Source organism: Pleurodeles waltl, chromosome 6 (genome assembly GCF_031143425.1).
Source record: "Pleurodeles waltl isolate 20211129_DDA chromosome 6, aPleWal1.hap1.20221129, whole genome shotgun sequence".
Classification (NCBI taxonomy): Eukaryota; Metazoa; Chordata; class Amphibia; order Caudata; family Salamandridae; genus Pleurodeles; species Pleurodeles waltl.
Window position 1 is genome coordinate 57,217,264 of NC_090445.1, and position 13,271 is coordinate 57,230,534.

Here is a 13,271-nt window from a genome sequence, read left to right on the forward strand (position 1 = left end):
TGCTCTCCTTCCCATCTTAGCAAAATTTCTTGGAAAAACATGTTAATCATCAACTGACAAGCTATCTAGAGAACCAGAAACTCTTGGATCCCTCTCTGATGGGCTTCAGAGCCCAGCATAGCACTGAGTCTGCTCTTTTAGCAGCTACTGAATCTGCCAGACAACTTTTAGATCAAGGAGGCCATGCCGCTATTATATTACTTGATCTTAGTGCAGCATTTGACACACTTCAAGAGTCTTGGTTTTTGGCTTGAGCCCCGTCTAACTATGGAGATCCTCTCTAAAGAAGTATTGTCTATGTGCTCTGGCCTTTTGAGATCTCTTAGGAAGATTTTGAATCTTCTACCACCTATGGCTAAAAGAATCCTCGTTCAGGTGCTGATTCTCTCCCGCCTTGACTATGGCAACTCTTTGTTCCTTAGTTCTCCAGACTACGTGATAAGGAAACTCCAAGTTGTGGAGAATGCCGCAGCCAGACTGCTTACTAATTTACCTAGGCATTTGTCTGCGAAGACAGCACTTGCAGCACTCGACTGGTTGCCTATAAAACAATGTATTTAATTTAAATCCTTATGTCTGGGCCATAAAGCCCTACATAATAGGGGTCCCTTCTTTCTTAGACATTGTCTCTCTATTTATGCCACCCGCTAGACCTCTGCATTCATCTACCTCCCGGCACGTCCACATAGCACGATTTAAGAGATCCTAGGGAGGTAACTCCTTCACGGTGAGAGCTGCTCGGTTATGGAACTCCCTTCCTTTAGAGCTTCGACATGAATCTTCAGAACTTCTATTTAGGAAGAAGCTAAAAACAATTCTTTTTGCTGCTAATTCTTTGCCTTAATTTTCCTCTTCTTCTCTCTTTTTCCTTTTTGGGAGTTTTCACGTATCTCAGCGCTGGGACGCCCTAGGGTAGTTACGCACTTTACAAATTCGTAAACTCTAAACTTAGAATGTGCAAGTGGTTAGCTTTTTTGAACCCCCAGACATTTCTGTGACTGAAAGATGATGTCTGCTGAAAATGGATATTTGCATCAAGCTCAACTTTTCTAAAATTAACATTTTCTTTCCAGTTCTGTGTATCTCATTTCACAGTACAAACAAAGGCAGTTATCTTAAATCAAATTGACAGTTCCTTTAAACCTCATGGTAAGAGAATAATTCTAAAACTGCCCTAAAAATTTGTATCACATGTAGAAACACTGGTTGTGGGCTACTTGATGTACAGTCAGATAATATACATTTTATACACATAAAACTAAATACATTTGTCCCAAGTTTAAAAAAAACAGGATCCTTTGTTGGCTGGACTGGAGAGAATCTTCTCAGGGAGCTACCCATCTGAACTGCTCTTCATGTTAGTAAATCAGATGGGATTACTACATAATGGAGAGTGTAGTGATGCAAGGAAGGATGAATATTATTTATTTGATGATGATTATTTAATGTTATGACAGAGACCAGTGATTAGTGAGAACAGCATAACTGAGTTGGCTGTGGAGTTGTTGGGACTACGGATTTGCAGTCCCTGGAATCCTTTGTGGATGAAAGGATTGCTTTCATCAGTGCGGTAGGAATAAAAACACCTGAACCACAATGTTTCTAAATAATTGCATTTTAGTGCCCGTGCAGTCTTGTCTCTTCTCAGGAACAGTTATCAATCTTACCTTAACATTCAGATGACCTGCTGGGGTCTCAGAAGAACCAGAAGAATTGCAGATGGCTTTGTCAGCTGCAGAATGTGTCTGATATTTCCAGGATGAAGACTGACATATTGAGTAGGTTCCCATTGATATATTGACCAGGTTCATGTTTGGAATCACTGGTGCCCCCCAAAGTAGTCATTGGTGGGTTTCTTAGTGTCCGTACTGACAGGAACTGGAAGGAAGTTGTCACTTACAAACACAACATTGGCTTGTTGAAGCGGTTAGAATGGGATGGTACTGCTGAAGGGATTCATTTGGTGATAAGAGGATGATGTTGAAGGTGATACCATGTTGGCTCTGTTTAATAATTATTTGTGTGTGATGATTGATGGCATTCCAGGATCTCGGGTTCAAAGGGGTGATTTAACTGTGTTGGAAATGGAAAGTTATCTGATAACTGAGGCATTGAAGCTAATGTCTCTAGGGAAGGTGACTTAACTTGGGAAGGAGAGACAGCTGGGCACTTTCTTTTCATATATTTGTTTACAGGTGAAAATATTTGTACTGGATATTGTCTTTATTGATTCAGTCCATTTTAAAGTTTTGGCGCTAAAGGGGTATATATGTGACTTTGAGCCACTGTATCACGTTTTGTATTTTGAAAACTTTCCATCTGAGAATACTAACTTCTATAAGAGGAAGAGACCCTGGACTTCCTGCGTTAGGTTTCATCAATGGAAATTCAGGTTAGTTCCCATGAGAGGAAAAGTGTTTAACTTTCCATGGTCTTTTTCTCTCAGCTTTTAGTTTTTCATTAAACTCATAAGCAATCTGAACAAAGATAAATATATTCCCAGTTTATAACCTGCTTCAGACTCATTCAGCATTATGATTGTATGAACTAACAACTCATTTTCCTTGATTTACAGACAACCTGCTCCTATGTCAAATTCCCATTTCTGGAGCCTGACATTTAGATGCCATTTCAAAGGAGTGTCATCCTAGCTGGGAGCTATCGGGAGCATTAGACCTACATGCTATTGCAGTGGAGTCTCTTACTGGCTGTAGCTATCTAGAGCATGACACCTAGATAGCATTGCAATGGAGGTAATCAGAGGCACGTAACTTAACAGTTTACAAGTTCTTAAGCACAACTATGATTTAGAGGCAGGTTTTTGGCTTTGTTCAACTGTGTTTGTAAGAAATAGCCATGCACAATTAGAATGTCAGATATATCGGTGTGCGTGATTACACTAATAACGATTTAAAAAGCCCTTACTAATTTATTCTGTATTTACTTATTTTATAGCACTGCTCTTCCCATTGTAGGGTGTGAAAGTACTTTGCATCTCATGCACATTAAACAAAGACAACTCATACAAGTGTGTAACTCAATGCACAGGAAATGTTGCGTAGGACAATGAGGGTTGTTTGTACTAATAATTCTTTATTACTACCAAAAGGAACCATTTTAGCTTAGAATAATAAAAGATTGAGAAAAAACACTGTGGGTCTAAACGTATGTCTTGCAGTTTGCATTCAGGTCCGTTGTAGTGGTCCGTAGCTCACTGTGCTATATTAGAAGAATTGTAGCTCATGAACTGCAAGATCTCTGTGACAAAAGCAGTAAACCACAGAGCTATCCACTTAAAAAACAAACTTGTGAACTACATTCTAAGCCTATTGATTGGCAGGAGGCACATTAACCTTCTATGCTACTTTATCGTGAGTCAAAACTGTGTGTAGACGAAATATAGGTCTTGCCATCATGTGCATTAATGACTTACCATTATTATTACCTCCTGACAAACGCCGAGGACAAAAATATCACTGCAGCAGGTGCCACAACCCCTTAGTTATTTTTAAATGCAGTCTGTTTGTAACCAATTAAGTAAGCAAGAATAGACTATCACATTTGTCTGATGCAACATCTTTGTCAGAGATATAAAAATATAATTGACTGTCAAACTGTGCTCCCCGCGACTTCACCCTCTCCCCCTTTCTGCTACCACACCTTGACCCCCAATTTATGGGATTTCAGTGTAAATAATTTCCTTTCCTGCTCTGTGTAAAATTAACACCCATTACGAACAGTGCTATGAAGTACAAAGAGTGCTATGAAGTGAAATTAAGTGCTATGAAGCTGGAAGAATTACTGTAGAACCGCTGAATCAGCATTATTACTGTTAGGTGGCTGGGGTGCCTCCTGGAGAGGAGTGAGTGGGCTGTTTGATGTGTGGGGTTCAGGCCCCCCCCAGTGATCATACAGAGACAATGTCCAGTCCTTACGGCCTCATATGTCCTCAGACAGGAGCTCTCCTTGTCCGGCATCAAAGTAACAATCCCCCCTGTCCAGGCTCAGCCAGAGCCCACCTACAAATGCTGCAGGGTTCAGGGGTCAGTGCATCAATGCTGTACATACACTGGAGATTTGTAATAGGGGGTGATGCCCCTCCCTACATCTACCTCACACTTTACAATAAAAAGCTCGCAGCCGAGGAAGGCTGAGCTGAAACATGTGAAATCATGAGCACAAGGCAGGTAACATTTCCTAGGCCATTTCCAAAAACTTGAATAATTACACATTACGCTCCCCACCACCCGGTGCTGCTGAGGATCTCTTCACTCCCACCCTGTCACTGTGAGGATCCGCAGCACCCCCGCATTCTTCCCTCCATCGCTGACTCCTGGACTGAAATAAGGCCGCAGGGTGGGGGGGAAGGAAGCCCCTGAGAAGGTGAAGAGCAGAGACGGGTCATCCACATTGTACACCGAGAACCTGCCCGCCTCATAGTCCAGGAAGAGACCCACGGCCTTGGGATGTACACGGGGGGTCAGGAGGGTGGGAGAGGAGGTACCAGCTTCATATGCACAATCTGCGAGCCACCCTGTCCAGTATCCATTCATAGGTGACAGTTTGATCTTCCTCTTTCTCGTCACAGCCTCATCACACACCCCCAGGGTCCAGTCTGTCTTGTTCCCCACCTCCACCTCCCAGTAATGTCTCCCGGAGCTCAGCCTCTCTCTCCCCAGGACAATGGTGTATTTAATGAATCTCTGGGGGGTGTCAGGCAGATCCTGTGCTCAGTCTCCATGTCTGACGCTCCTTCCGTCCTCGGACAGGATGAGCCACCGATTCGCAGTGTCAGGATCCAGGGTCACCTCAGCTGTAAGACACAGAAACAGAGGTCAGATGGTATTATAAGGTGACTTTACGCACTGGGGGGTCATTGTCACACACAGGATGCCAGGACATCATGTTATGTTTGTACATTTACACACTGTGTTTGTTCACTGTTGTGTACTATCCATGGTTAGAGCTCAGGTCGCACCTATATATAAGGTGTTAACGTCAGTTCCTGTGATCTCTCATGTACGACACATGCTGCACCCCCTGGGTTACATTTCTTACACTAAACTTACATTTACAACTCCCTCCTGCTGAAAGGACTGTTTGTTAAAGAGACCAAGAACCAACCATATCCTTAACAATACCCCTGGTACAAGCCTGTGACCATCTAAATCATCATCTTCCATCTTGAAACCAATCACAGCGCCGCAGGCACGCCTCACCCTATCAGAAGCAACCCCGATGTGACGATAGTCACCATCATGGGCCCTTGCATTTACATCTTGCCCTGTGCTGGCTCCTGATGGGAGTACTGAGCTTACATCTGTCATTAAAAGCTTCTCAAGTCACCAAGGAACTTCAGGATTGATACAGCCTCTGCTACTGGGCACATTTTGCATTAATGAAAGGGCTTGTTCTCTGCTTTCAGAACATTGAATCTTGTACATAAATGTCAGCAGACACCTCTCTCTGGCCTCATTCACCCAATGACAGCAGAGTGAGCACCTTGTCACCTTCTCCTTCCATCTTTTACTCTTTTTCATGGCAGCATGTCCACCAGATCCTTATTTTCTGTAATTTCGAAACACATCAGTGATGTCCCCTCATTATTAGTGACTGACCTGACGTCACTCCATTGGGGGTGGGTGGCTCTGATTAGCCTCTGATGGCTGCATCTCTACTGTGGTGTCCAACTCTCAGCTCAAGAGGCCACCAAATGTAGGTACCGGTGAATCAATACTTGAGCAGTATTAGGTATTTAACGAATTATTTCTGTTTCCACCCAGCTCAGGTGTAGCATCCTTTACCACAGGGTCACGCCAACTCCCAGGCAACACCACCAGGATGTGGCACGTGCAGCAGGTGGGGGCGGACAGCATCGGTTGTCGGATACAACACAATCCTGGTGAATCAAGCAGCACAGTCACACCTGTGTGTCTGTTTGTTCAATGTGTCAGCTCTCTGAATTCAGCTGGTGGTGGTCCTGGTCCTCCTACTGTAGACTGATCATTACAAGCTCCAGAACTCACATGGAAAGCTGTGGTCTGGATGGCCTAGTCACTGATGCAACCAGGAAACATGCAAGGTCTGCACAGAGCTGGAAGCTGGGGCAGTCAGGAGGCCTGTGTTGTACACACTCCAACCCCCCCCTAGTAAGACCGGACAAGCAGTGTGTCTGATGGGGGATGTACACACCCCTACCCTCCCAGTCACTGCTGACAGTGTGTCCGATGGGGCTCGTACACACCCCTTCTCTCCCAGTGACACCAGTCAGTGTGTACGATGGGGGTCATACACATCCCTCTCTCCCAGTGACACCGGACAAACACTGTCTGTGATGGGGGTTATACTCACCCATCCCCTCCCAGTGACAGTGGACAAACATTTTGTGCGATGGGGTTTGTACACACCCCTCCTCTCCTAATGACGCCAGACAAGCAGTGTGTCCGATAGGGCTGGGGGGTGGGGGTCGTACACACCCCTCCCCACCCAGTGACACCAGACAAACACTGGGTTTGATGGGGGTCGTACACACTCCTCCTCTTCCAGTGACACTGGACAAGAAGTGTGTCCGATTGGGGTGGTCGTAGACCCCCCCACCTAGTCAGACCAGACAAGCAGTGTGCCAGATGGGGATCGCACACCCCTCCCCTCCCATTGACATCGGAGAAGCAGCGTGGCCGTTGGGGGTTGTACACACCCCTCCTCTCCCAATGACACCAGACAAGCAGTGTGTGCGATGGGTTTCCGTACACACACCTCCCCTCCCTTCCCAGTGACACTGGACAAGCAGTGTGTCCGATGGTGGGGTAGACACATCTCCACTCCTAGGGACACCAGACAAACACTGTGTCCGTTGGGGGTCCTGCACATCCCTCCCCTCCTAGTCACACTGGACAAGCAGTGTGTCTGATGGGGTGGTGGGATTGTACACACCTCTCCTCTCACAGAGACAACGGATAAGCAGTGTGTCTGATGGGGGTCATACACAGTCCCTCCCTCCCCAGGGTGACTGGACATGCATTGTGTCTGGTGGCAGCTGGACAACACCACCACCCTCGCTACCATTGGGACTCAACAATCAATGTGTCTAATGGCAGCTGTGTCTCCCACTCCTCCACCCCTGCCACCAGTGGTACCAGACACCCAGTGTGTGAAGTGGGGGCAATACGTTCCCCACTCCCTCTCTGGTGAGACTGGGCACCACCTGTTTCCTCAGAGTTGACACCAGAGATAAGGAGGTGGAAGGGACCCCATTGCTTGTTGAACACACATGCATCCATGTGCTTTGTATGCAGGTCTCAAACCTCCTATGTCTGAGCCAGTCCTGCATGAGATGCAATAATAATTGTTTGTGCAAAATGATCTGTTTATTCTTTAGCTTCAGGGGCTCTGACCCGGATACAAGACAACACCGGGCTTTAGTGCCCTCAGGCAAGGGGTCGAGCTGACACAAGCAGCTCTGATAGATTAGGATGGGCCAGGGAATGAAACAAGCATCAGCAGTGCCAACAAGTCTCACCTTTACATATTGGGAGGGGACGCCTGGAAAGTACAGGGAGGGGACGCCTCGCTCATTCAGCCAGGAGCCCTCAGGCCAGGTGTCTGCTGCCCGTGCGGGGTACTCTGCTGAGGGCCCTGTCCCTGGAGCTCGCCACCCTCCATAGCTCCCCGTACAGCGGTGGATGCGGGGCCCTTTGTTACGCCAATGCCTTTGTATACACGTAGGATCAATGGCGCTGCACTTGTAAAAGGCATCAAGAAAACATCAGAGGGCCTACTCTGGTCAACACACGACTTAGAAGACAAACATGCAGAAGTATACATTATACGAGAGAAGTACAGGTCTCGATTTGGATACGATGGTCAATTGGGGATGCAGGGGCAGAAAGGAGAATGAAGAGAGAGGCCAGGTGCAGGGTAAAAGTAGTCACAGCCTGACCTTGCATACCACAGATAATCTAGAAGGTCACTTACACATGAGAGTTTGAGTTACTTCCTGAGAAAATGTGCTAAAGGGGAGGCGTACATCATGGCATACCTACAAATTGAAATAAGGGGCACCTGTGTGCTTCAAATTTGGCAGGGAGAGGGAGACAGACTGTAAAACTTCATAGTCTGGTAGACATGTAGGGAGGACATATTGTTATACTGAAAGGGTACGGTCGAAGGACATTGTGTATGTTAGAAGATATATATGTTCATTATGTCTGTTATAGCTGTATTTTTGTAACAAGCAGCCAGGTGGTTACTGAAGAATTATTGTCTTTTTAATTGTAAGTACTACAAAGGAGGTGGAACTTAATCCTCAACTAAGACTATAAAAAACGCTGTTTGTAAGAACTGAGTTGAGTGTGGTTTCAGTTACAGAACTTTGCTGTACTCCCAACCGTATTTTATTTTCTTATAAATATACTCAATTATTATCAGAATTGTGTCACTTCTTTATTTCTGATGAAAGTTGACTACATTTTGCTGAGCGGCAGCCAGGAGTCCGCTATTTCCTCAAACTCCCTGGTTCTTGGCTGAAGGAAACACCGCCTGTGATGCTTGAATAGAACACTGCGCGCAAACCAGGTGAGCATTATACCTGGCTATTCAAGCGGACGGTCGGGGTTCCAGGGGCTGCTGTCCTAAAGGGTGAGGAGGGGTTGGGTTTCAAACTCGAAAATGCATTATTCTGTGGTAATTGTAGTATGGCGAAATAAGTGCATGCGCGATTTGTGTGAGTTTTTGAATTACAATGTTGATGCAGAAATGAAACGTGATTTCCCGGCCAGGCCGTGATTCCCTTTTGTGATAGAAAGGAGACAACTAATATTAGTGGATTACCCAGGAGACAGCTCCTGGAAGGCATAGATTGTATTAGAGGATAACCTAGGAGACAGCACCTGGAAGAAATACATAGTTATTAGAGGATAACTTAAGAGACAGCTCCTGGAAGAAATAGATAGTTATTAGAGGATAACCTAGGAGACAGCTCCTGGAAGAAATAGATAGTTATTAGAGGATAACCTAGGAGATAGGACCTGGAAGAAATAGGTAAGTACTAGTGAATTACCCAGGAAGCAGTTCCGGGAAGGGACAGTTAGTTTCCATCAAGTACCCCCGTTAGATCTGGAGGGTGAGAGTAGAGAGTAGGGTGAATCAGGTAACGTGTTAAGTCTGACAGTTAGGTAAAGGGACGAGCGAGTGGTCGGTGTCAATTGACCCAGAGCACAGTTAGACCTTTTGTGGCAAACCTGAAAAAGCACAATAGAAATGAGTAAAATATGTGATGTAAATAAGGAGTAAGAAGGATGATAAAAAAGACCATAACCATAGCAGGCAAATTATAGAAAAAAGGCAAATATTCTCGCCAGAGGTTATACAACCTTAAATAAGTGAGGAAGAGGGAGTGCGAGATCTCTGTCACATTTTTGATATCCCGATAGAAAACCTTGAAGTGTCCTGGGAGTGGAGAAACATTAGGGCAAGTAAAACCCGAGAATTCAAATTGGATAAACGTTAAGACTAGTAAAGATAAATAAAAAGTCTCATGAGTGCGATTGATGATAACATAACATTTCAATGGACTCACGCCAACGTCCATGTAACACTCCTTGGTTTCACATAATAACGCAGGAAATTATTGTATTAGGAGCCCTTCTTGACACATTCTTCACCGACCTGTATGATTCTGGGGTTTTAAATGACGAAGGGACATCACGTCCCTAAGCACTACTACTCATAATTCCCACTCATGATAAGTTATAGCTCGTATTATGTCAGGTAATAATTCACTATAAATGCGTCCACACCTGACATTGAGATAGAAGAAGTGCTACACAGATTAGCGATTAGCATCGCTGATGATCACCAGTATCGCCTTATGACGACGTGTTTCAAGTTAGGCAACACCCCATGAGAATACCTCTTCACCAAGCACACTGCTATAGGTTAGCAACATTGATAAGAACACGCATATAGTAGTGAGGGAGACGAAGAGCAGAGAAGGGACACAAGGAATGGGCAGTAATAAAGAGTACATAGACATATAGGAAGCGTATGTCCTGGGGAAAATCATGGATGCTCCCCTGGAAAATAAGATAAAAACATTATTGTCAGATAAGAGGAAAATACAGAAATATTGTAAGCAGTGGTATAGAGATACTAAAGACCATGCTCAGCCATGGCCTAAAGAAGGGACATTTGATGAAGACATAGTTGAATGTCAGACTTATCTGACATTGACTAACATTAAATCTAAATATCAGAAGAGAATGAAGAGGGAAACTATTCTACCGTTATGGCGGGTCTTCTACGATACAAAGACAAATATAAAATCGACAATGTTAGAAAGGACAAGGGACACCCACAGAAAGGGCTCCAGAGGGACCCCCACCGTATGGTCTCTACCCTGTTCTGCCAGCGGCAGGATATCAGGACCCAATAAGGGTCAACTCTGTGGAGGGTGAGACAGAGGTGAAGGAGGCGGAGAGAATGCCTGGCTTCGTCCTGACAGCTACTCGGGCAGATTATGAACAGAGAAGAGCAGAAGGAGCAATACCTAGCGTGCAGCGCACTGGAGAACAGGCAGAAAGATTTGAGAACGTTGACCCTCTTCGAGGGCAATGGACTACTGGGCAGATTATTCTCAAATTGGGAGACACGTCTGCAAGTACATTAAGAGAGGCAGCAGGAGAATGGATGTTGGAAGAAAGAGATTGGGAAGGAGATGTAGAAAGGTCACAATATGATAGATATCTAGAAGAGACAAGAAGGGAAACGAGAGCCAAGGCAGCAGTTGAGGACTGGGACGAAGAGTCTGATACGAATGAGGGGGCAGCAGGAAGAGACAAAAGCCTGTATAACTTTTGACCCCATCCTATACGAAGGTTACAATTAATAGCGCAAGACTCAGGCGAGACAAAGGGAAAGTAAATTCTAAAAACAACCAAATCGAGTTTGTCACCTATCAAGAAAATAGGTATTTTTGCCAACCCTTTTCAGATGAATTAGCAGAATGGACTGAAAAAGAGCAGAAAAAACCATGGCACCGACAGGGGTCCTTCGAGCCCTGTGATCTAGCTATGGCATAAGATTGCATACGGCAGAGACAGCGTGCCCCGGGTTGGGATTATCCATACATGCGAATGTGTCTTGCAATCTGGGAGATGTATGCCAAAGATAAACTGACTGAAGTGATACACAGTAATAGACCAGACCTGAGGTTAAGTCATAGGGTAATAGGTTTCCCGTCTATCACTCAACTGCCTCTCATTTTTAAAGGAGGGCAAGCACTAAAATACGTGCCCTGGCCACAAATGGATAAAGAGAATTTAAAGAGAGCACTACCCCCTTTGTCTGAAGGTGCAGGAAAATAGATAGGGTGTTTTGAAAAAACACACCGCCAGAGTGAACCTAGCTCTGGGCGATGGCAAGAGTTTGTTGAGTTCTCTAATAGGAGATGAGGTAAATATTATATTTACAAGGGCAGGACTTCCTTAAGTCATATTGATAAATACGCAGTTTGACGGATCTTCTTTTAACAATGTCCGCCAGCATGTCTGGGATGCTCTTCAGAGGACATATCCAGATAGGCCAGATATTGGAGCTCTAATGGCACAAAGTATTAAGCCGACTGAGGACATTGCAAAGTTTATTACGAGAATGAAAGAACAATGTGTACAGGAGGTAGGGTGTAATTGGGAGAACACAGGAGGAAATGCACTTTTATTTTACAATGTGTTGAGGAGAGGTCTTCCCACTGAGATACAGGTAAATCTCATTGGAGTAGTGGGAATTGAGGCTAAACCATGGCCAGAAATACAGGCTCATATAATACACTATTTCAAACGGAAGCAAGAAAAAGATAAAGAGAGAACGGAACAGGCAGAGAGAGCTACTGCTAAATTAGTGCAACAAAAACTTAAGAAACCCACCACAGTAGGAGCACTTGTGACAGTACCACTAACAACTGTCGCAAGGCCAGGGCAAGGGCAAGCACTAGAAGGGCAGGTAGTAAGTGATATGGGGAAAAGAGAAGGAGGTCCGTCAGGATAACAAGGAACGATGCAGGGGAAAAGGCAAGGAGGATACCGAGGGGGTCAGCATTGTTAGTATTGCGGCAGGACGGGTCATTTTGTAAGGGATTCCAGAATAAAAGGATAGATGAACAGATGTAGGGGTGGCCCACCTTGCAAAGACAAGCAGCGAGGCAGCCGCAGATGCAATGGGGACCACATCAATATGTGAGACAAGAGTGCCCCCAGAGATCTCAAGCTCAGTGGGTGGCACCTCAGGGACCACTGCTGCAATATGGGCCCCAGGGTGGCAGTAATACCATGGGTGGACAAGTGCAGGTTCATGTAGGAGGAGTATTGGTGCAAGGAGGTAACCCCTTTTATGCACCGTCCCAAGTATCCAGTGGGGCACCGATACCTAACTATGTCCAATGACAAAGCCCACCGGTAACAGCTATGGCCCTCATTACAATCCTGGCGGTTGGTGTTAAAGCAGCGTTAATACCGCCAACAGGAAATCCCGAGGGTGGTAACGGCCACTGGGCTGGAGACTTTGGTCTCCAGCCCAGCGGTCACCACATTCCCACCCTTGGGATTACGACCCGGCCTACCGCCATAGTTTTCGTGCCAAACTTACAGCCACGAGATCCATGGCGGTAGGCACTATCAGTGCCAGGGAATTCCTTCCCTGGCACTGATAGGGGTCTCCTCTGCCCCCTCCCCCTCCCAGAGTCTTCCCCCGCCCACCCCCACCCTCTCCTGCCCCTCGCACATATACACACCCACACGCACACCCATATACACACATGCACACGCGCATACCCACCACCACCTAAGTATGCACACATCGATACCCACGCACCGCTACACAGACCAACATACCTTGCACATGCATTCACAACACACAACACTCACAATCACTCATTCAAGCACGCATTCAACGCAACTCACACCCACATGCACGCATTCCAAAACATACACACACACCCACCACATACACACAACACTCCCCACCCCCCTCCTGTCAGAGAACCTGACTTACCTGCTTGCAGGGGGTCCTCCGGCTGGAGATGGTCCACGGCGCTGCTGTCAGCAGCAGCCTCTGCCAGAAACACACCACCAGGCCGTATCATCGGTCATGATACGGTCGGCGGTGTTTTGCTGCTGTGGCGGTGCTGCAGTCAGCAGCGCCACCTTACCACCGTCCGCCGCCATCACCGTTGGCAGTGTTCCGCCAGCATTCTGGTGGAATACCATCGGCGGTCATGG

General features: G+C 46.0%; 1 protein-coding gene across 1 annotated transcript in view; it reads right to left on the reverse strand.

The window, feature by feature from the left end:
• Positions 1–3,111: 3,111 nt before the first annotated feature.
• The window catches only part of LOC138299189 (E3 ubiquitin-protein ligase TRIM39-like), a 180,813-nt gene continuing 170,653 nt past the window's right edge, over positions 3,112–13,271 (reverse strand). The window contains exon 8 of the mRNA XM_069237286.1: positions 3,112–4,813. Within this exon, the coding sequence (XP_069093387.1) occupies positions 4,731–4,813 (83 nt within the window). The 3' untranslated portion in view covers positions 3,112–4,730. The remainder of the gene's footprint in view (positions 4,814–13,271) is intronic.